Here is a 23,323-nt window from a genome sequence, read left to right on the forward strand (position 1 = left end):
TATTTCTGAAGGTGTGTCCTTAAGGGGTTAAAGGGGAACTGTCCCTTCTCATGTTTTTATTCAATGTTTAACATATATGTGAGCTGTTAAAAATAAAATTAGATGTAGAAATCCACATCTCTTTATCCTGCTAATGGGCTACCTCCATTTTAGTTCCTTGTCAATTGCTATAAGCGCTATCCTTTTACACCTGGCAGTCAGCATAGAGACAGCATATAGAAAAGAGAAGCCATTAAACAATCAGGGTCATGTTTAAAAAGGTTTTTTAATATATTTTTTTATTTTAAAAAAGTGGTGTAAACATGGAAAAAGAGCAGAGTAGTGTTATGTAGTGACTCCTATTGTTTCTGTTTATTCTCTTCATTTGGAATTTTTATCCTTGCATTGCCTTGTCTGAACTGGATTATGATGTAATTTGCTAAATCTTTACTGCAAATTTAAAAAGAAATATATGGAGCATCTCATGGAAAAAGGTTAAAACACATTGTGATTATTGTTTTTTCTCTCCAATTGCATTCAAAGGTGTAAATGCCAGAGGAGTGACAATTCCCCATTAAATTATTTTATTCAACATTAATTATGCCATGTATTCTGGATTCTTTAATAAATTTTTTTTTTTTTTTATTCTGTATTTTTATTGTGCAGGTAGGTACATGACAATTCCATACGCCACAACATATAGTACATATAGACATTCATATAAACTTATTCGGGGCATAAGTGCGTGCACATTTTTAAAAATATTAACAAAGGCGGTATGACCGGCTTAACATTGGTTAACAGTAACTGCAATGTAGTTATCTTGCGGGTGAGTTAGAGTTGTTTTGCTGTATCTTATCGCAGTATATTTAAAAGCTTGGACATAATACAAGTCTGGGTGAAAAACAAAACTGGTGGGACCTATGGGTACAGCAGACATGTATAATGTTTTTTTTTGTAAATCTTTTTATTAAGCAATCATATGTTATATACGACAAGCAGTATGATGAAACAGGTGAAACTCGCAGGTTTCTATCAACTGTAAGGCAAACGGTAAGTCAAAATGCAGAGGTCTCAGCATTAGTGTCAGCATGGAGGCTCGCAGGACTCCGTATGAAGAGAGAATATCTTAAGTGTGAGATGAATAGAACAATAACATGGTTCACGGGAGAAAGGTAACATACAGGATGACATGTTCAGGGTAAGCTGGAAGTATCATACAATACAATGATATGTCGTTAACTGTTGCGTATCGTTATTAGGCACAGTAATCTGGAAGCTTATCATAAACAAATGCGGTGTAGGCTATGCCAGAGGTACAAGACAGGGTGAAAGCGTTAGATTGGGATGTCGAAGGATCAGACCAATAGGTGTCCCGCAAATCCCTTTCTACTGTGAACTCCCGGGACAGCGTTAGGTTCTCAGGAAGGTCCCTGGAGGGTAGGGGTAGTCATAGTCGAGAATCTAATTGGGTGTACCCATGGTGCGCACCTCCATCTCCATATTGTAAGCGGGTCTGATTACGGTTTCCCTTCCCAACCCTCCCAGCAGAGCCTGTGATACGCGAGTGTCCCAGTATGCAATTGACCTGTTGTCCTCATTGATAGTGTAGCAGGCTCGCGTTGGTGCATATGACTAAGTGGTGGTCTGATTATCCGTATAAGCTCAGTTTTGAGTGTGGTGCATGTCTATATGGTTAGCGCTGTGTGCTGTGGGCCTGAGCCTTTCTACATCTCGGGGTAAGTCGGGGTAATGCGTGTCGCTAAGTATAGCTCGTGTTCCCAGAGTATGGGGGTGTTTCCTAAAGGTGTAGTATGCTGTATGGGTAGTTTTATATCCCTTAAAGTCTGGTTTATGACCTCCTGGTCTCAGTCCCCCGGTTCAAATCTTGTGGGGATGGAAAGAGGGCGAGAAGGGGATAGGTGGAGATAAAAAGGGGGCAAGGGGGAAGGGGGAGGTGAGAATAAGTAGGAGGGGGTCTGGCTGCGTCAAGTGGGTCCCACAGCTAATGCCGCTCCACTAGAGGTTGCGGGAGTGGTGTCCGATTGTCTATATCGAGTGATGTATGTGAACCATGGGAGCCACATTTCCAGATGTTTCGTTTCACGGCCTGTCAGGGAGGCCTGCATGCCTTCCGCCTCATATATATCTTCGACCCTTCGGATCCATTCCTTCTTAGTAGGCGGGTCGCGTTGTTTCCAATGTGCTGGGATATTTGCTTTGGCGGCGTTAAGTAGGTGGCGTAGTATGGATCGTTTGTATGTCCGGATAGATAGTGTCGATATGTGGAGTAGGGCTAGTTCCGCGGTCCATTCCGGAATGTCTCCCAGTATGTCGGAAACAGCGTCTTTAATCATCGCCCAATATGGAACGATGTCCCTGCAGTCCCACCAGATATGCATAAGCGATGCGCGGTCCGCCTGGCATCTCCAGCACAGTGAGGTGATCGATGGATTGATCCGGTGGAGCACGGTCGGGGTCCTGTACCAGGAGGAAATCAGTTTGTAATTAACCTCCTGATAAAACGAGCTCATAGAGCTTTTCTGTTGCCAGAGTAAGGCCGTGTCCCACTGTGCTGGGGTTAGTGTCTTTCCGAGTTGGGTTTCCCATTGGCGTTGAAAAGTGGTGGCCTGGGTCGAGTCTCCTATTAGCAAGTGTTGGTATAATGTCGAGATTGCGTGCTCTAGTTGCTCGCCTCGGTCGCAGAGGCCCTCAAACCAGGTGAGATCTCGGTGTAAACGATCCCTGTGTGGAATTGAGTTATAGTAGTGTTGCAACTGCAGGTACCTAAGTACCGCGATAGGTGTCCCGGGGTTTGTACCTAGGAGAGAGGTGAAATCACGTAATTTGCCCCTGTCAAGGACCTGGTAGATGGGGATATATTCCCTGTCGCTCGAAATGGGCCATGCACCTGATGGTATACCTCCAGCGACCTCCGTGTTGTGCGTGAGTGGAATCATGGGGCTAGGGGAGGGTGAGATGTGGCTCGCACTCCTCAGAGACTTCCAACCAAGTAACGTCTGTCGAATCGGGCTTCCTTCTTCCTCGTTGGGCGTCCGTCCCTTTGGGTTCCCCCAAACCTCCACCTCAAGTGACGGTCCCGCTAGTCCTCTGTCTAATGTGACCCATTGTTTCTTCACGGGGCTAAGGTGCCAGTCCAGAATCCGTTGCATAATCGTAGCTTGATGGTATTTCTTGATGTCTGGAAGTGCAAGCCCTCCATGGGGCCTTGGACGGCATAGGATGTCATGTCGGATCCTGGAACGTCCTCCGCGCCATACAAACTTGATGATAGCCGTTTTTAGGGAGGAGAAAAAGGTGCTTGGGATAGCCAGCGGAATCGTCTGCATGAGGTAAAGGATCCTTGGCAAGATATTCATTTTGATCACGGCTATCCTGCCGTGCCATGTTAGATGAGGATGAGACCACCTTTTCAGGTCTATTATAACAGATTTGAGGAGGGGGTCAAAGTTGAATCGGTAGGAGTCCTCCGGGGCCGTGGTTACCCAGACTCCCAGGTACTTCATTCTGCTATGGCACCATGTGAAGGGTAATTGCGGGCCTAGGGATATATATTCTTCTGTAGGAATTGTAATGTTCAGGACTTCGCATTTTGAGAGGTTAAGTTTGAAGCCTGAAACGCGGCCGAATTTGTCAAATTCTGAGAGGAGATTAGGAAGAGTCGTCCTGGGATTTTGTATGAAAAACAAAAGGTCATCCGCGTATGCGGCTACCTTGTGGTTTGTAGTCTGCCATGTGTACCCATGGATGTCCGGGTTCATGCGGATCGCCTGGAGTAACGGTTCTAATGACATTGCGAACAGAAGGGGGGAGAGTGGGCAACCTTGGCGCGTACCATTATTGATCGCGAAGTCCGCGGTCGTGGACCCGTTGACTCTCACGGTAGCGCGCGGATTACTGTATAGTGCCGATATCCAGGTCAGGAATCTCTGCCCACATCCCATCCGTTGTAATGTTGCCAGCATGTATTTCCAGTCAACCCTATCAAATGCTTTCTCCGCATCTGTTGAAAGAAGTAATAGTCGTGTTTTGGTCATTCTGGCGTGTTGTTGGATGGAGAACAGGCGAAGGGTACTGTCTCTCGCTTCTCGTCCCGGGATGAAGCCCGTCTGGTCCACATGGATTAGGTCCGGCAGAAGGTGGTTCAATCTGCTCGCCATGACCTTTGTAAACAGCTTGGTGTCAACGTTCAGAAGAGAGATGGGGCGGTAGCTGCCGCATAGTAGTGGGTCCTTTCCTGGTTTGAGCATAACTGTGATGGTAGCTGCTAAGGACTCCGCACCCAGGTTCCCACCCTTGCCTACCGCATTGAGCGCCTTCGTCAGCCAGGGCAACAAAAGGTTAGAGAACCCTTTATAATATCTGGACGAGAAGCCATCCGGTCCTGGGGCTTTGCCTGGCTTGGACGTTTTGAGGGCCGCCGCTAACTCCTCCACGCTGAGCGGAGCGTCAAGTGCGTTCGCTGGGTCTTGGTTTATCATGTTGGCGATCGTGGTGGACAAGTATTCCGTTATGCGCCTAGCGTGGTTTCCATCTTGTACTCCTTGTTGGGGTGGGTGTAGGTTATAGAGATTTTGATAGAATGTTCTGAATTCGTCGGCTATCTTTTGCGGGAAAGAGGACAATTCGTTCGAAGCTAAACGTAGTTTCCGTATTTGCGTGCGAGGCATGGGGCCTTTCAACAGCCTTGCTAGGTATTTCCCCCCTTTATTGGCATGGGCATAATAAAATCCCTTTGTACGTTGTATGGTACGAAGGTGTTTTTTAGTAATGAGCTCCTTAAGTCTCCTCCTGTGTTCCATCAATTCCCCATAAACGCCGTGTAGCTGTGAGCGTTTATGTTGACCTTCTAGTGATGATATCTTCTGGTATAGGTCTGCCATTTCAATCATATTTGCCTTTCGCTTGTGCGAAGCGATGCGTATAAGTACCCCCCTGATGACACTTTTGTGGGCTTCCCACACGGATATTGGAGAGGCGTCAGGAGTATCGTTCTCCCTGAAGTAGTGTTCTAGGTCCTGCCTTATCTGGTCCTTCACAATGGGGTCTAGCAGGAGTGCCTCGTTGAGTCTCCATGTCCATGATGAGGGGCGGAACAGGGGGGACTCCAACTCTATCCAAACCGAACCGTGGTCCGACCATGTGGCGGGGTCCATCTCAGATCTAAGCAGGCGGGTAAGACCTTCTTGTGCGATGAAAAGGTAGTCTATGCGCGAGTAACGGTTGTGGAGGACAGAGTAGTAGGTGTAGTCTTTGTCCGACGGGTGGAGTGTCCTCCAACAGTCGGCCAACCGTAGCTCCTCCAGAGATCTACGGATAGATCGTAAGCTGGTCTGTGGGACGCAACTATGCCCTGAGGAGGAGTCCAGGAATGGGTCTAAGGGTACATTGAAGTCCCCCCCCCACAACAAGAATACCATCCGTGAAGTCTTCCAGTAGATGTAGGGCGTTTCGAAGGAAGGGAGCTTGCCGCCGATTGGGGGCATAGATGTTAGCAAAGGTATATATCTTATCAGCAACAATCCCTTTGATGAAAAGGTATCGTCCTTGGGAGTCTTGAGCACATTCAAGTTCCTTGAACTCGAGTTCAGCAGCCAGGATGATAGCCGTACCAGCCTTGTGGGCCGTCGGGTGGTTGGAGAAGAAGTTATGTGGGTAGTGTCTATTTTGAAGTGTGGGCGCCGCGCCCGACTTGAAGTGGGTTTCCTGAATCATGGCAACTGATATGCGTTTTTTCTTTAGTTCCCTCAGAAGGTGCGACCTTCGTTCGGGTATGTTAAGGCCTCTACAGTTTTGTGTGAGGATCCTAATAGGTGAGTCGCGGTAGGCCATTGACATGTATAATGTTAAGTAGATTAGGTATGTGAGTAGTCAGGCGTGGCTGCATGGCTAGTATGAGTAACCCACTAGGCTGTATACTCTTAATCAAAGCTACGTTATGCATGTTTTTTCAGGATTCCTAGCGACAGCATTGTTAGAGTTTATATGAAAAGCAGTGTGAGAGGTCTTGGAAAAATTGAAATGAAACACAAAAAATGGAGCAGAAAATACTTTACGCCTTATTCTCTAGCATGTTGGTGTCAGAATAAGGGTGGCTTGGTCAGAGAGTCCAGCGTCAGCCGATGCCCAGACTTGGGGGGAATAAAGGCTGTCTATGGGTTGTGCCATGTGGAAGCTGGACTTGAATTCCCTCCAGCTCTGGGTCATGGTGAAGACCACCATCGCGGGGCTAGAGGTTCGGGTCCTCTGTCTCGAGGCCAAGTCTCTTTGATGCAAGGGACGGCTGGTGCTCCTGCTGTAGCGTTGCCGCCAGCGGCGGTGGATTCTCAGCCTCCACAGCAGATATCGGGGTAGTATGCCCCTGGTGGCCTTGGGCCTTGTCTGGTCCGTTTGCGCTGTGTCAGGCATTTTATGTGGGAGTTCGTCTTGAGGGGGCCTGCTCACCTCCCGCTTCTCTCTGGTGTGCTCTTGGTTCTGATGCGGTGTCTCCATGGCGCGGGCCTCTAACTTCGCCCAGAAGTTTGTAAAGAGCCTGTCTACGTTGTGGAGCAGACGCTCAAACGTGCTCTGGAGTGACATCGCAATTTGTTCCATGTCAGGAGCTTGTGTGTCAGGAGTGCCCGCCATTTTAAGTTTGACGGTTGCTGCTTAATCTTGTCGCTTGATGGCTTCTTGTAGCCGGCTTGTTGATGCTGGGTATGTCAGGGGGGGACCAGGATGACCCCCACCGGTCCAGAGGGGGGGGGACAGCTCGGAGCTATTTGCACTCCGCTAGGTATAGGGCTCGTTTGTGTAGGCCGCAAGCCTGAATGACAGCTTTTCAGTGCCGAAACGGCTGGATTTTGGTATCCCTGGATGCACCGTCATTCCCTTATCCTCGGTGGCTGGTCGGATTGGCGAGTGGCCCTGGTAATTCGGAGTTTCAGTCCCAGTCTGTGGAGCTCAGCCAATGCACGTCTGATCAGCTCTGCATCCAGGCTCCGCCCCTTAATTTTTTAACACTAAATAAGCTAATTGATTGTACCATCAATGAAGTATTAAAAGGCTATAGGCGGGGGGCGGGGCCAAGCTGCTGAACAAGACAGACGCATGTCAGACAAGCTCTGTTTCTTACCGCTGTATTTTGGCAATTTCCAGCCGTTTTTCAGCGCTTAGAAACTGGACTACAAGCTGAAAAATCTAAAACCCGACAAACCCAAAGTGGGCATTAAGATAGAAGACCTCCTTAGGCAAGCACACGGAGCATGCAGGCCCAAGATGGCCGGCGACATAGACGGATTCTCTTACTTCTCGGAGGAGTCGATACTGGGGATGGGAGCTGCTGACCTACCTCCCCTTCCACGGCCCCAGACAGCCCCACGGAATGCCTTGCAGAGCTCCTAAGTCAGCATCCAGGGACCTGGTGGTCAGATTCAGCAGCGGCAGGGAGAAGGCAGCAGTGCAGGCAGCAATTAAGGGGACTTCTCAACGCTCTTTTGAGAATATGGGGCTCACATTTTACGCCGACCTATCTGGGGACACCCTGAAATGGAGGAAAACCTTACAACCTTTCACCACACTGCTACGCACCCACGATATCCCATATCGCTGGAGATCGCCACGTCTACTACACATAGCGAAAGGGGACTCTGCTCACACTGTCAGGGATCTGAAGGAAGCGGCGGCCATCTTGGAAACCCTCGGCCTCCCACGAGATGCGCTCACGCAGCCTGGGCTAAGCAGTGCCACTACAACACACACCTGGGACCCTGAAAGCGTTACCCCGTCCATCCCTCAGAGGGCCCGCCAGGATGCATATGCAGCAGCCACAACCTGAGGCGGTTCAGAACTGTCCTGGTTCCAGAGGGACGTTGCCTATACTTAGAATTCTAACAGTTGGGGGTTCATCTGAACCTCGTGTTTTTTTTTTTTTTAGTTACTTCTTAGTTACTTCTTCTGTTAGTCTGCTTTCAGTTTTTTGTATTCTTCGAGAGTCGATGCCTGATGATTTTTCTGATACACGCTCAAACTTACGCACACTACTAGGGATGGTGTAGGTCACTAGATCCTTCTCACTCCCCCACCTCTCTACTTAAGCAAATTGACAAATTAAGGCAATGAAGCCCAGAGGTGTAAAATGATGATGTCCAGCGTATAGCCGCAATAGCCCACGTATACATACAAACTACCTAACTCTAGCTATAGGTCGTCTGAAAACGCTTTATATAGAACTGAAGCGCTTTCTACACTATATTGCTATCTTCCCTCCATATTAGCATCAAGTCAGCAATCTAGGGGATGTCTACACCTGACAGGGAACTGCACAACATAGCTAGCCCACCTCGCACCGTTGGCAGGGCCTGACGACGAAGTGCCCACCCGGCTCATGAATAGACCAGCAGATAATTGCCCCAAAAAACTTTAACCCGCCACCTAGTCCCCCACAGAACACAGCCATTCAAACTCTTGTTGTTTCCAACCTGTATTTTTAACTATGCAAACGTGTACTCGCTTTTTTGTTGCAAACTCATGCCGGTGGGATAAGTACAAATAAAGAATTTTAAAAACCATTTAACGCAAATAAAGAATTTTAAATGAAAAAAGGCTATGGGCACCCAGCCCACCTCAGCTCATTAAAGTGGTCTGGGTGCATATTCTCAGGGCCCTTAACCCTGCAATAGTAAGTATTGCTAAAATCGAGAAACTACATTAATTACTATCCAGGGTTAACTCCACCTCTAGTGGCTGTCTACCGTTTTTGTTAAATCATGACCCTGTGTAATATGTCATATGTTGTTCATCTGAAGTTGTATTTATAAGTCTATATGTATTTATGTGTATAATATATATATTTTTTGTGTACTATGAATCCGTGAGAGGTTTAGAGCAGACAAAATAATATTCTCAGTTTTGTTATGTTGAAGATTTCCTCTGTTTTTCATTGTTTGGGGTGGTTGCCTGTTCTTATTTACTGGCAAAAGTACACATGCTCTTAATTTTTTCAGTCCTTGTAGTTCCATTTGTAACCAAAAAATATTAGTTTATTTACTGAATAAGTTGTACTTTTATTTCAAGCATAGTACTTTGATACACCCAGTACATACTTGAAAACAAGAGAAATCTCAATGTATCTTTCCTGGTAAAATATTTTATAAATAAATACACACTGTAGTTTATGTTCCCAATGTAACAATGTGACTTTTAGTTTCATATTTTTTTTTTTTTAAGGTTGTCAATGTAAAACTTTCCTAACTTCCTATTTTTTTTATTTTTTTTTATTTTTACATCCATGTCTGTCCACCGTTAGTCCCATTAACCCTTGCACCGACCGCTTTCTTTTAATATTCTATGCTATGTCCAGCCTCAGGAAGCGTGTGGGGCGTCACATCGTTGCTCAGTGCCCTGTTAGGCTGTTCCCTTTAAATGGTTGGTTGGTGAGATGGTTGGAAGTGGGCAGGCTGTGATTTGCACACTGCAGATGCAAGACAATGTGCCAAGGAAGTCTATAGGTAGTGAGCAATTTTGCAAGAAATTCTGTTGGACAACCATTACAAAAAAAACAACTTCCTTTTAATAATCCTAAAAAGCATTGGTTTCACCTAAAACAATTTTTAGGTGACCGGTGTCAGTCGTTATGGTTACTCACACAGGTTGATACTCTAAGATCATTCGCTTAAGATCAAAATCATTAGCTTAACAACAACCAAAATGGATACAGCTTTGAATGATCTTACCTGCCTGTTGGACCTCTCTTATAATACAGTGGTGATTGTGATAAGTGCTATATGTGTCGTTAACCTGCTATGTTTCAAATTAACATTCATATTTTGTAGCATGTTCAAATTGGACATTTTGAATATAGTGAACATGCATTGTGTTATCAATGTTGCCAGTATATTGTTACATTATTTGCACTTTATTTGCTTTAATTGATTAACATGGAGTCATTCGTGTAAGTTTGATGTTTCTTCCACATAGGATCAAGTCAGGCTATGTGCTCGTGAATTTTGTTTTGCTTAGGCACACACAGAACATTTGGAGGGAATTGGTTAATTGGAAAAACAAATGCTTTTTGGTGTTAAATTATCTGGTGTCAGATTGTTCCATTAATGTGTTTCTTCAGAAGAAGAACTGTTATCACTTAAGTTTCACTGTTTAATGTTTGATATAATCGAGACCCTTTTTAATGGCTTTTGAAAATTGATGGTTACCCCATCATAAATCGTGAATCCACTAGCTCTAGCTGAACACCACACAAACTGTGCTACACTGTGGCATAGACAGAAAATCTGACAAAACAAATTTATTTTATTAGAGGCATCAACGGGGAAGACTTGTCTACCTAAAGCTCTGCTAAACCTAAATAGAGGAAAAAATGATACCATTCCAATGCTGGTGGATCTTGCTGAAAAAACTGGCAATCTTCGTGAATTTATCAACTCTCCATTTCGGGACATTTATTATAGAGGTATGTAATGGGGCAGATTGGCCTGTAAGTTCCACATCAATAACATAGATGGATGGTATGGCTCTAAATATATATTTATGTCAAACTTTGCAGCAGTAGATTTAAAATGTTCACCCTTTTCTTGCACTATATTAATTTAAATCTTATTGATCGACCGTATTTGACCATACAGTATACAACCATTCTCCGTTGAAATTCTTCTATATTACTACTCGTAAATGATAACTTACTCCTCACCTGTCCTGTTCACTAATGATTCTCTGCGACCCTTGTTTCAGGACAAACTGCTCTTCATATAGCCATTGAGAGGCGCTGTAAGCATTATGTGGACCTCCTGGTGGAGAAAGGGGCTGATGTTCATGCGCAGGCCAGAGGTCGCTTCTTCCAACCCAAGGATGAGGGTGGATATTTCTACTTTGGTATGTTGAATCCTTTATCCTTCAGGTTGACCACAAATTTTGCATACTTTGCTGCTTTCTGAGAAACCTGAACTACTGTAAACATGTGATTGTAGTTTCTCATTTTTAGTGGTAATACTGGGAATGGTTACAAAAACCTTTAAAAACCTATCACATGCTAGCTTTATAGCTTGCTTAATAATTCTCATGGAAGTTTTCATATCTACTAAATTGACACAGTTGGATTTCAGCGATGTCATAGTAGCAAGAACTTATTTATGAAGGTTGCCTGTAAATGGCCATTTTTATTGCCAATTGCCATAAATTCAGTCAAACCTGTGGCGGAACTAAAAGGGTTCACAAACTTCACAACTGCGACCGGGCACTGGAGTTTTGCCTGTCATGGGGGACCCAGGCTGGTTACTCTACTTATTGCTCACCTGCTGCTGTCCTTCCTAGAGTGCAGCACAAGCTCCACTCCTGATCCAGGTTCCTAATGATCTGGGAGTTATATGTGATGTCACTGTATGTATCTCTGCATGTGTGTCAGTGTTTGTGTTTGTGTGTTAGTTTGTGAGTCTGTGTCAGTGTATATCGGTGTAAATCTGTGTGTTTGTGTCTGTGGGCATCTTTGTGTGGCAATGTACACATGTTTCTGTGTATGGCAATATGCTTGTGTGTGTCAGTGCATATGTATTTGTGAATACACATTTGCTTGCAGTCACCAGTATTACACCCACACACCCCTGAATTCACATGCAGACAAATAAACCCCTACACTACAGAAAAAAATCTTGCATTCAAACACCAACACTACACACACCCCAGCATTTAAATGCTAACACTAGACACAAATAAACCCTGTGCATTCAAACATTGGCATTATACACAAATACACAAACATTCATACAAGTTTACTCTATACAAAAACTTGTCTACATGCACAAATAATGCATAAAAATAGAACTCTGCAAGAATAGGTAAATAGCAGACCCACAGCTGGCAAGGTATCAAAGGATTTGTATGGCAGCCGAGGATCTATCTATTGGCCACCTCTGTTCCATAGCTGATGTGGGGCCCTTACCACATTCTTGCACCGGGGCCCTGAGGTTCCTAGTTGTGCCCCTTGGTCAAGCATTTAAGTGTTATCCATGTATTTTAGGGAACTCTATTTGTGTTTTGGGACACAATATACATTAAGGGATACTATAGTGCCAGAAATACAAAAATACAACGCTGTATTTCTGGCACTATAGCTCCCTCTGCCTCCCCTATGCCTTGCGCCCCCATGGTGTTAAATAAAGGGTTAAAAATGTCCCTCAGTGCTAGGTCATGGTTCCGCCTCCTCCGTTACTGAAGTGCAGTGCACACATTAGGCCCTACCAATAGGAATCAATGCTTTCCAATGGGGAAATAGCTGACGCTGTATGTCCTCATGCAGAGCAACATGTAGAACAAAAGTCTGTTAACAGCCAGGAAGCGCCTCCGGTCTGGAGGCAGACTTAGTGCTTCAATGTGAACATTGCAGTGTCTCTGGAACTGCAATGTTTTACATTGCAGCACTAAGTGCAATAGGGACACTGTATCCAGACCACTTAAATGAGATGAAGTGGTCTGTGTGCCTATAGTGTCCCTTTATTCAATCATCAACATGTTGAAGATGCAAAAGCTGTTTTTATTTTACCGCTCTACCCTGAATCTGATTCTTCTTTTTAGTTTTTTTTAAAATTGTTTTGGCCTTGATTAACCTCGGAACAGAAGGTAATTGTCAGGTAGAGAGTACAAGATGAAAATATAAAATTATGGAAGTGTAATTCTCGTCACTCACCCTTCTCTTACTGTAACTTCCTGCATTCTCTAGTAAACAGGCTTATTTTAAATCAGCGTTGATGTGCTTTCTGCAAAAGGTCATGCCAGAGAGATCAGATCTCTTGGTTTGTGTTAATTTGTGGGAATTATACAGATGGCAAAAAAAACTCCTTATATTTAGGGTTTTCCAGATGTGTCTGTGTACCTACCTGTATTGAATCAAATAAATTGGTGGTGCTGCAAATTGCAAACCAAGAACATAATGATTTGTTCAACCAAGTAAACATAAATAAGAGTCTGTCTGTATTATCTCTGGAACAGTTTCGGACATGTACAGCATAGTGCTGCCTATATTTTAAAATGGAATATGCATAGGCGTGTGCAGCCTATTGCATTAGGGTGTGCACCCTAAAGCACAAGCACACGCTGCGTATATATGTATGTATGTATGTATGTATGTATGTATGTGTATATAAAGCAAAAATAATCAGCACTCCCAGGATTTATAAAAAAGAAAACAATACTTTACTCCATAAGTCAACGTTTCAGCTCCACTTGGGAGCTTTCATCAGGACAGCATACATAAAATAAATGAAACATACATAGTTTAAATAGGAACATGAATCAAAAGAGAACTTACATTTCAGGTGTGTAAGAGGCTGACCTTCCCTCCTCTCGAGCGTCTAATCAGGCACCACCCGGATTCGGCATTTCCCCACTTGCGCTGATGTCAACACGCGACGTCGTTACCATGGAGATCGTGACGCTATCAACGTCTGACGATCCTCCTCCAGTATACTTCCTGGACGCCAGCATTCCCGGTAGTCAAGGAAACGCCGGCGCATGCGCTGAGAGCTTGTCCCTTCCGGTCTCCATGTCTGACTTGCGCTCGGGGTGCGGATTGTCAGAATTCCTCCCTTGTGTACACATATGTCATAAAACGTTTTATAAGGAAAATATAAGCATATCTTCCTCCCCTCTGAACCCACTGTATACGGAGATAATATATTATCAATACTTAATAAAGTGAATAAATCCAAAGTAATACTTTAAATAATTACTATCATAGGTCAAATCAAGACCTTAAAGTGCAATTTATAACCTATATATATTCCACATATTGATACCAATTTCACACCATATAGTCAAACTAACAGTGCTAGTGACCAACATATTGGATTCCATAAGTTAAACCGTATTCCTCACTGTTTGTGATAATTGAGTTATATAATGAATGTGGTAATATAATAAAGAGGAATAAAAATAAATCAAGTCTTACCATGACCCGTGATACTATGATAATATATAAAAAATTAGGGCATCCTAAAGGATGTAGTTATAATCGTGTAGGAAAACTTCCTACATGTGATATTATCAAATTGATCAAAAAAATGACGCCAACACATCAGATAAAGTGCCAATGCATGCTAATGAAAGTGCAAAAAATCTCAGCCAATTGGGGGGCGGAGCCTAACCTTCCATGGAGTAAGACGTGTGCTCTCCTAGCTCTCTTACCCCGGGCATACAATCCGCATCCATCAGCCTCCACAAAGGTGCATCTCACCCCCAAAACTTAACGCAGACCTACAGCAACCCCATCACCACACATTCAGATGGGGGGAACGAAAAAAAGAAAAGAATCCACACCGTCAGTGGCCACGATGTTCCGCGCCAAAGAAGACAAGCAGCCATCTTGGGCCCAGAGCCAGGCAGACACAGGCTCGGACTCTGAAGAGAGTGACAGGGATTCTACAGACACATCACCACTTACTAAAGATGATCTCCGAAGAATGCTCAGAGAAACATCGGCCGACATCAAGGCCTACACAACGGCAGCACTCGAAAAACAAATATCAGGCCTCAAAGAAGACATAGAGGCGCTGACCTCTCGCACAGGCACCACTGAACGCCTCATAAAAGAAACCCAAATACAAACAACCACCCACGGCAGAGAACTGGAGAATCTGTCGGACAGGGTACGTTTTCTGGAGGATGGCCTAGAGGACTTAAATAATAGATCCCGCAGGCAAAACATACGCATACGGGGCCTACCGGAAACCGTCTTACCGGACGCCATACTGCCAACCATTACAGCAGTATTCCACTCCCTCCTGCCTGACACCCCAGAACACGACATATACATAGAAAGAGCACACCGAGCGCTGAGGCCGCCGACATTCAACCCCAATATCCCCAGGGATATCATCGTGAAACTCCTTCACTTCCCAATTAAAGAAAAGCTAATGAACGCAGCCAGAAACCGCCCGCCTCTATATCAAGGGCAACAGCTTCATTTCTATCAAGATCTGGCGCCTACGACACTGAGGAAACGCCGAGAACTAAAACCCCTCACCACCGCGCTAATTGAATCCGGGTGGCGCTATATGTGGGGGCACCCTTTCAAGCTGACAGCTAAAAAGGGAGACCAAACCTTCACCCTCCATCAAGTCACCGACATGCAGGATTTTGCAGCGCATCTGGGAATCCCCTTGCGGTATCCACCGGCCGACTCCAACCGTGCCACTCCAGGTGACAACAGCCGTAAAGAAGGACCCCGCTCCAACACAAGCCGCATGCAGACCAAGAGGAAAACACCATCGGTCCCCCAGGAGCAAACCCAGACAGACACTTGAACGGTACCATGAACAGCTGCCAGAACCACATCGGCGGACCCACAAAGAGCGGAAAGTTCCACTCCGTGAACGTGGTCCAAGGACACTGTTCCTCCGGTAGTATGCACTACGAACTGTTACACCCTAGTTAAGATTAACGTTTCTGTTTGATATGCAAGTTTATTACAATGTTATATTTATTTGCCATGCCATGACACCCCAGAGCACTATAACTGCCCCTCATTAGGCCTAGACCTCGCAGGCCTCAGTCCCAAGCCTATAATAATGTCGCACGAGTGCGAGGGACAACATACATACCCCACACACCCCGGACCCCAACCGGGTCGGGGAGCTACATAATTGCCTCCCAAACACACAAAACGACCACACCGGGGCACGACAGGCCACAAGGCAAAGTAGAAGGCTTTCTTGGCCTCCCCAAGACCCATCACCCTAGCTCAATATCTGCCCAACCCACTTAAGTGTATCTAGAGACGCGACACACCAGCGCGCAGTCTCTCTCCCCTCACCACATCACCAGCGAGATGCTGCCCTTTTTATGCCCCACTTGTGGATGTCCCCACTCTTCATCCTCCGACCCTACTCGGCAGGGGGGGGGTGGGGGGAGAGATGGGGAGAGGGAAGGGTTGGGAAACGCCACAAAGACCCAGAGGTCTCACAGTGCCTCGTTCTCATACCAGGCCGGACCGAATGAGCTAAAGAGCACCCAGGGGGGAAGGCAAGGTTCGATACCCGGAACCCACACTGAAAGGCAGACACGCAGGGGGCATATTTAATATGTACAACTTCGAAACTGGGCCAAAAGTAAGGCAGAACAACAACTAAGGCCTTACCGGTGACACCCTTACAGAAGGAAAGGGCGTAGCGCCCACAGATTTAACCGGGGGGGAAAGCAAGAAAAAACTAGCGGTAACATTTTAGTAACAAACCCCAGGGGAGGAACACTATTTCACAAAAAGAGGTTTGATTAATGCAGAATGTGTCCCACCCCAAGGTACTACTTATATGCTTATTTCTATTTTTTACCAGAACCGCACACCTTACCCCTCTTCTTTGTATTATATCGTTAGGGGTGTTTTGAACCGTCATTTACTTTGAAGTGCAGTTGTGTGACAAACTATAGCGCCTCACTGATATCCAACCTATACTTAGTCACCAATGTTACATAGCGCCTCTCTGCATGTGTATATGTATTTATCAGAATGTATCCCATTGCCTGACAGAAGAGGCTCCCTAACCTCACTAGAAACACCCCCGCACGACGACATCACGACAACGACCCCCCCTATGCCCCACAACCATACGACTTACCTTAGAGCAATATAAGGCGAAGAGGGAAGGGCGACAACCACCACCCCCCAGGGCTATGTGAGCCAATCACAACCTGACACTCTAAAATTAACTCCCTCGAGAGACCCTGAGCACACGAGACCGCCCCATCAAGCTTACAAGCCTCACAGAGAGCAGACACCCCCTGAGGTATACATGCCGCTCCTGCAGCCCAAAAGGTACCATAACCTATTAAAAGGCCCACCAGACCCCAGACACAACTCCCCTGACACTACACCTTACCCAATCAAGTACACGACCAGAGACAAACAACTAACACCGACTGCAGTGCCTTCGCACGCGCCTTTGTCTTTCAGCAAAAACTATCCTCGATACCTGGAACATGACGGACAGACAGAACGCCTAACCTGGACAGACACAAGCGACTGCCCACCAACGAGAAACCAGACACCAACCTTGAACCCACCGATTTCAATACGCGAACAGGTTAGCAGAAAAACACACTTACCACAGGCACAACAATGACACATGACCGACACCGACACCTGCATCACCCACCAAAGAAATCACGACAAGCACATACGACCTAGGAACCACTCACACACATAACCAAGACAAGAACCACGCAGACCATGGCGATTAACAACGCCCTCATGACCTCACATCACGAAACTGGCTCTCATACATCACCACCCTCCAACACAATAACATGAAAACAGACCCTCTAACACACTCTCACTCGCACGACGCGAGTCAAACCAACCAGCACAACTGAAACTCTTACTCAAACCACCCTACCCGAGATGCACCCTCGGAACTAGAACAGAAAACCCGGGGACAGAGAGGGAGAGGCGAAGCACCGACCCACCTCCACCCTCAAAACCCCAACCAAACGTATAACTCCTAGCTCACCTGACCACAAAGCATAAACAAGAACACCAAAACCTCACATTGCTTACAAGCTATAAACATCCAAATAAGCAAACCCAGCCGCCCAAAAGACTAAATAAGCACTTTTTACTTTTTATTTTATTATTTTTTCACTTTTTATGGGACTTATTTCACTGTATTTTTAGGTCATTTTTGGCGCAGCCTTTTTCCTCCTTTTACCTGTACATCCAAATAAGCAAACCCAGCCGCCCAAAAGACGCCTGGCAACCAACCAGTAAGACCAGGACCCAACCCACTCCCCTATACCAAGATCCACCTGGGACATCCCACAAACCCCCCCCTGCACCGCCACCCGTCACCCGACCCATTACCCAGAATCCCCACCCCTCCCCGCTAACCAACAACCCCGCTCTCCCCCCCTAACACGCACTACATAAACGAAACACCACACACAAGACACAACACAGCCACACCCAGCATGCCGGCCACTCTGACCTGCCTATCGATAAATTGTAAAGGACTAAACAATCCGACCAAACGACACCAACTAATGAGATGGGCAAACAGATCTAAGGCGGACGTACTCCTCCTTCAAGAGACACACTACACTGAAGCTAAGCAATTCCCTCTCCTGAGCCGACACTACAGAATCAACCATTTCGCCAGCTCCTCTCACGGCAAGCACAACGGAGTAGCCATCATTATCCGAAAATCGTGCCCACTCGTCATCCAGCGCACAATAGCAGACCCACAAGGCCGATACCTCACAGTCACGGGCAAAATAGGCACACACTCATACGCCTTCACTTCCTTGTATGCCCCAAACACACCCTCCAGCACTTTCTGGCACACGCTACAAGCACACCTAGCTCTGTTTCCCTCCCACCACTCCATACTTGGCGGAGATTTCAATGCATCCCCTTCACCCTCAGTCGACAGACTCCGCACTCGCACGCACACTCAACATGGACCGCCGACGGCCAAAACAGACAAACTGCTCTCCTCATTCATCTCGCGCACCCACCTCCTAGACGCATGGAGATCTCAACACCCAACATCTTTAGATTACACCTTCTTCTCGCACCCACACCACTCATACTCCCGCATCGACCTTTTTCTCATCTCCCCAGCACTGGCACCAATGGTTCACTCCACATCCATAGGCCCCATCACGTGGTCCGACCACGCAGAAATAACACTCACAATTAACCTACCTTGCACAGTCCGACCATGGTCTTGGAGACTGAACCCCCACTTGCTTCATAACCCACAAATCAGACAAGAAGTAGACAGGGCCCTCACAGAATACTTCCAACTGAACAAATCCGCGGACACCTCAGAAGGGACCCTATGGGCTGCCCACAAGGCAGTGATCAGGGGAGTCCTAATAAATCAAGCAACAATACATAAAAAACAAAAGGTAGCACACCTAGAAAAAACACTCACAACTCTCCGAACCCTTGAAGCAAAGCACAAAGCAGACCCAACACAAGAGCTAACCGAACAGATTAAAAAATGCCAAACTGACATAAAAACATATATGGCAAAAGACTCAACAAAAGCCTTACTATGGACAAAGCAACTCTTTTATGACAAAGCCAACAAAGCCGATACATTACTCGCACGAAAACTCAAACAAAGAACCGAAAACAAACAGATACACAAAATACGCACCCCTGATGGAGCAACCACAGAAGCCCCAGAAGAAATTGCTAGCGTCTTCCTAAAATACTATGAGGCTTTGTACGATCACACACCAGGAGCACGCCATAACCCAACACCTATTAAAACACTAACAGAAACATATCTCAACCAAGTAGCGTTACCCTCCCTCAATGGAGAAGCAGCACAAACACTGGCCAACCCCATAACAACAATAGAACTCGCAGGGGCGATAAAAGCCCTGAAACCCAACAAAAGCCCAGGCCCGGACGGGTTCACAGGGCTCTATTACAAAACATACGCCCCCACCCTGATCCCACACCTTTGCAACCTATACAACACCATCTTACAAGGCGACCCACTACCAAAAGACATGCTACAAGCCAACGTATGCCTCCTTCCAAAACCCAACAAATCACACTTTGAACCAGGACACTACCGACCGATCTCCCTCCTCAACGTAGACTTAAAACTGTTCACCAAAATCCTTGCCGACCGCCTAAACCCCCTCATACCCAAATTGATACACCCAGACCAAGTAGGCTTTATACCGACGCGACAGGCCAGCGACAACACAAGACGGACATACGACCTCATATGGACGGCACAAACCAGACACACACCGACCCTTTTCCTATCTCTAGACGCAGAAAAGGCCTTTGACAGACTATTATGGCCCTTCTTATTCGCCACTCTAACCAAATTTGGATTCCCCCCAACATTCATTACCGCCCTACAGGTACTATACGCCACCCCACAAGCCCACCTCCTATTACCCCTAACAAATCCCCCCTCCTTCACGATACACAATGGCACACGCCAGGGATGCCCGCTGTCCCCTCTCCTCTTTGCGCTCTCCTTGGAGCCGCTCCTGCAAACACTCAGAACAAACGAAAACATACAAGGCCTAAAAATCCGCGGAGAAGAATACAAAACTGCAGCATATGCAGATGATCTACTCATCACAATAACAGAACCAATAACTTCCCTCCCACCACTCCTTCAAGCCCTGGAAACCTACGCCAACATATCCGGATATAAACTGAACATCGACAAGACTGAAGTCCTAGCCATACACATAGACGCCCCCACAAAAACGGCTATACACCAAATCTACCCCTTTGACCTCGCACCCACACATATCAAGTACTTAGGTATAGCCATCCCAGCAGACCTCTCTCGCAGCTATGACCTAAACTACACACCCACGATCCAAAAAATCAAACAAGATGTAGAGAAATGGCAAAACATGCCAATATCATGGCTGGGAAGACTGACATCGGTTAAGATGAATGTCTTACCCAGGCTCTTATACTTATTCCAAACTCTACCAATCCCAATTAAAAACACTGACATCAAGCAACTACAATCTACAATCGACAAATTCATATGGGCCAACAGACGCACCAGGATCAAAAGACAAACCCTATACGTTCCCAACAAAGCAGGGGGTTTAGGCCTCCCACACCTCACCCACTACTACCAGGCAGCTCAGCTAACACAAGCACAAAACTGGCACGCCCCTTGCGGAACCAAAAGATGGGTAGACCTAGAGCACGATATCTTTGACAGGGACTTCCCATCATTATACATATGGCTCCCCAGAACAGCAAGACCTCCCCTACCCCGAACATCCCCCGCAATCATCAACACTATCAACATCTGGGACAAAGTAACCAAAAAAAGTGGCTTGACAACACAACCCTCACCCCTGACACCAATTCTCCGCAACACACACTTCCCACCCGGCATGACACCAAAAGACTTCGCCCGATTCGAAGAAAACGACCTCACACGACTACACCACTTCTATAGAAACCAACAACCAATACCATTCGCGGACCTCCCACAAACTACACCATACCGCACCTTCGACATGTTCCGCCACCTACAGCTTAGGAGCTTCCTCGAAACTCCGACAATAAAACAGGCCGGCACAAAAACTCTTACGCCCTTTGAAAAACAATGCATACAAACCCCTACACACAAAGGACAGATCTCAAAGCTATACACCCATTTAATTCAAAACGTTAAACACGGAGCACTTACATATGTGTCGGCTTGGGAGAGGGACATAGGTCCAGCCGAGGATCCAACAGACTGGACCGACATATGGGAAGCCACGGCATCCATATCCATATGTGTGAACCACAAGGAACAAGCATACAAGACACTACTGAGATGGTACGTCACCCCACTAAAACTCAAACAGATGGGCAGGTCGGACAATGACCTATGCTGGAAAGGCTGTGGACACAGAGGCACTTACATACACATGTGGTGGGAATGCACACACACAACACAACTATGGAACCAAATAGAAACCATGGTATCACAGATCCTCCACACTAACATACCACACGACCCATGGATATGGCTACTATCCAAACCCATGGCCAATACACCAAGATCCCAAAACAAATTGATTGCCAAAATTGCACTAGCAACCAGGAGAGCCATCGCTGAGAAATGGGGAAGCCCAGACACACCCACGCTAGACACAGTAAAAAGGAAAATTAAGGACACAATCAAAATGGACGAATTGTCCGCACTGGTTCACGACACGACCACACATTTCAATAAAATTTGGGACCCATGGTTCTATGAATACCCACCAACAGCCTAGACCACCAGTGAGCACCCACACGGGATCACATCCCAAGTACGTGTCAACCACACATATCCCACACCCATAACCCCCTCAGCCCCCCTCCCCCCGAGTCAGTAGACCGCTAGAACACCCCTACACAAACCACACTCTCCTACCAACCAAGCTACGATACACGCCGGCACCAATGGCGAACAAAAACAAAACACACATGACCAAACAATAGCAATACGCAGCAAACACACACTCACACTAACGATTAACAAAGCAATACAGCACCCACAACGCACACCACACCGCACCACAAATGACGCCAAAACGACCCACAAACCACACCCATACCGATGACATATAACGGACAATAACTCGCTTAGAACGGAAGAGCACAAGAAACAGAGACAGACACTACAAGCTGACAATTCAGGATATCTCCCACCCCGACCCCTCTCATCCCAGAGGAGCCCGAAACCCAGCGGGACGACTTGACCACTGAAGTACGCAAACACAAAGGGTACAACAGAAAGATCACGAAAGCACAATGTGCAAAAAAGGTACCCCACAACTGCACACCTATGATAGGACAGGGCATCCTACCCCCAACCCTTTAATCTTCTGTACCCTACCCAAACCACTAGACCAGGATGTATCACGCAAGAATAGAATAATGATATGTATCACAACGCTGAGATCCATAATCACAAGAATATTGCAACTGTCGAAATATTCGAAATACTGAAATAACTTTATGTGCAAGCAATATATGTTCCTTTTTCATGTTTACCAAATGTTTACCCCCCGCTTATTTTCTGTACCCCTTACCCCTAAACAAAACAAAAAATCTTTCAAAATAAAGAATTTATTAAAAAAAAAAATCTCAGCCAATTAAAGTGATAAGTGCCCAGTGTACAAAAAGTATTAAACACCATAGTAGTCACTGAAAGAATATGGTCCAATGCACCTTTTTTAACTCCAAGTAGGGAAAGATCAGACCGAATAAGAGGAGAAATGGACATCCTATTAGTCACATTGTTACTTCCCCTTTAACGGGAAAGTATATTGCAAATATGTTTTCACAAAAAAACCTGTATATGTAGTCCAATTAAGAAAGAAAAAATAAAGCATCAATTATTTTAAATTCAAAAAGTCGAGCAAAATGACATAATCATAAAATTTTTTAAAATTAACAAGGGCCTGGCAATTTATGTCAGAAAGCGACAGTAGGCATTACACTATGAATCTTTACACAGCATATCACAACCCCTCCTCATCATAAGAAAGCAATGTATGACAGTTTCTCATTAAGTCCATTTGGGGCTAATGTTCCCAATTATTTAATCCACCACGTTTCTCTTTGTAACAGTTGTTCTTGTCTGTTACCACCTCTTCTTGAGACTGGAACATGGTCTACCGCCTGTCAGGGTACCTGAAGCCTCTACCTCCGAAAGAGGTAGAGACTTAGTAGTTTACTCCTCCAGCAGGTCTGCTTCCTCCATCCCTCGCGGCTCCCCTAGACACTCTCACGCCGGCCGCGAGGGATCCGTCTCATTTTATGACGTCATGACGTCAGTCCGGACCGATCTGTCAC

At 45.9% G+C, this 23,323-nt stretch overlaps 1 protein-coding gene across 2 annotated transcripts in view; it reads left to right on the forward strand.

The window, feature by feature from the left end:
• TRPV4 (transient receptor potential cation channel subfamily V member 4) overlaps positions 1 to 23,323 on the forward strand; it is a 108,656-nt gene that overhangs the window by 39,209 nt on the left and 46,124 nt on the right. For both annotated transcript variants that reach the window (XM_063454665.1, XM_063454663.1), the window contains exons 4-5: positions 10,295 to 10,447; positions 10,726 to 10,866. In XM_063454665.1, the coding sequence (XP_063310735.1) occupies positions 10,295 to 10,447; positions 10,726 to 10,866 (294 nt within the window). The remainder of the gene's footprint in view (positions 1 to 10,294; positions 10,448 to 10,725; positions 10,867 to 23,323) is intronic.

Source organism: Pelobates fuscus, chromosome 5 (assembly GCF_036172605.1).
Source record: "Pelobates fuscus isolate aPelFus1 chromosome 5, aPelFus1.pri, whole genome shotgun sequence".
Classification (NCBI taxonomy): Eukaryota; Metazoa; Chordata; class Amphibia; order Anura; family Pelobatidae; genus Pelobates; species Pelobates fuscus.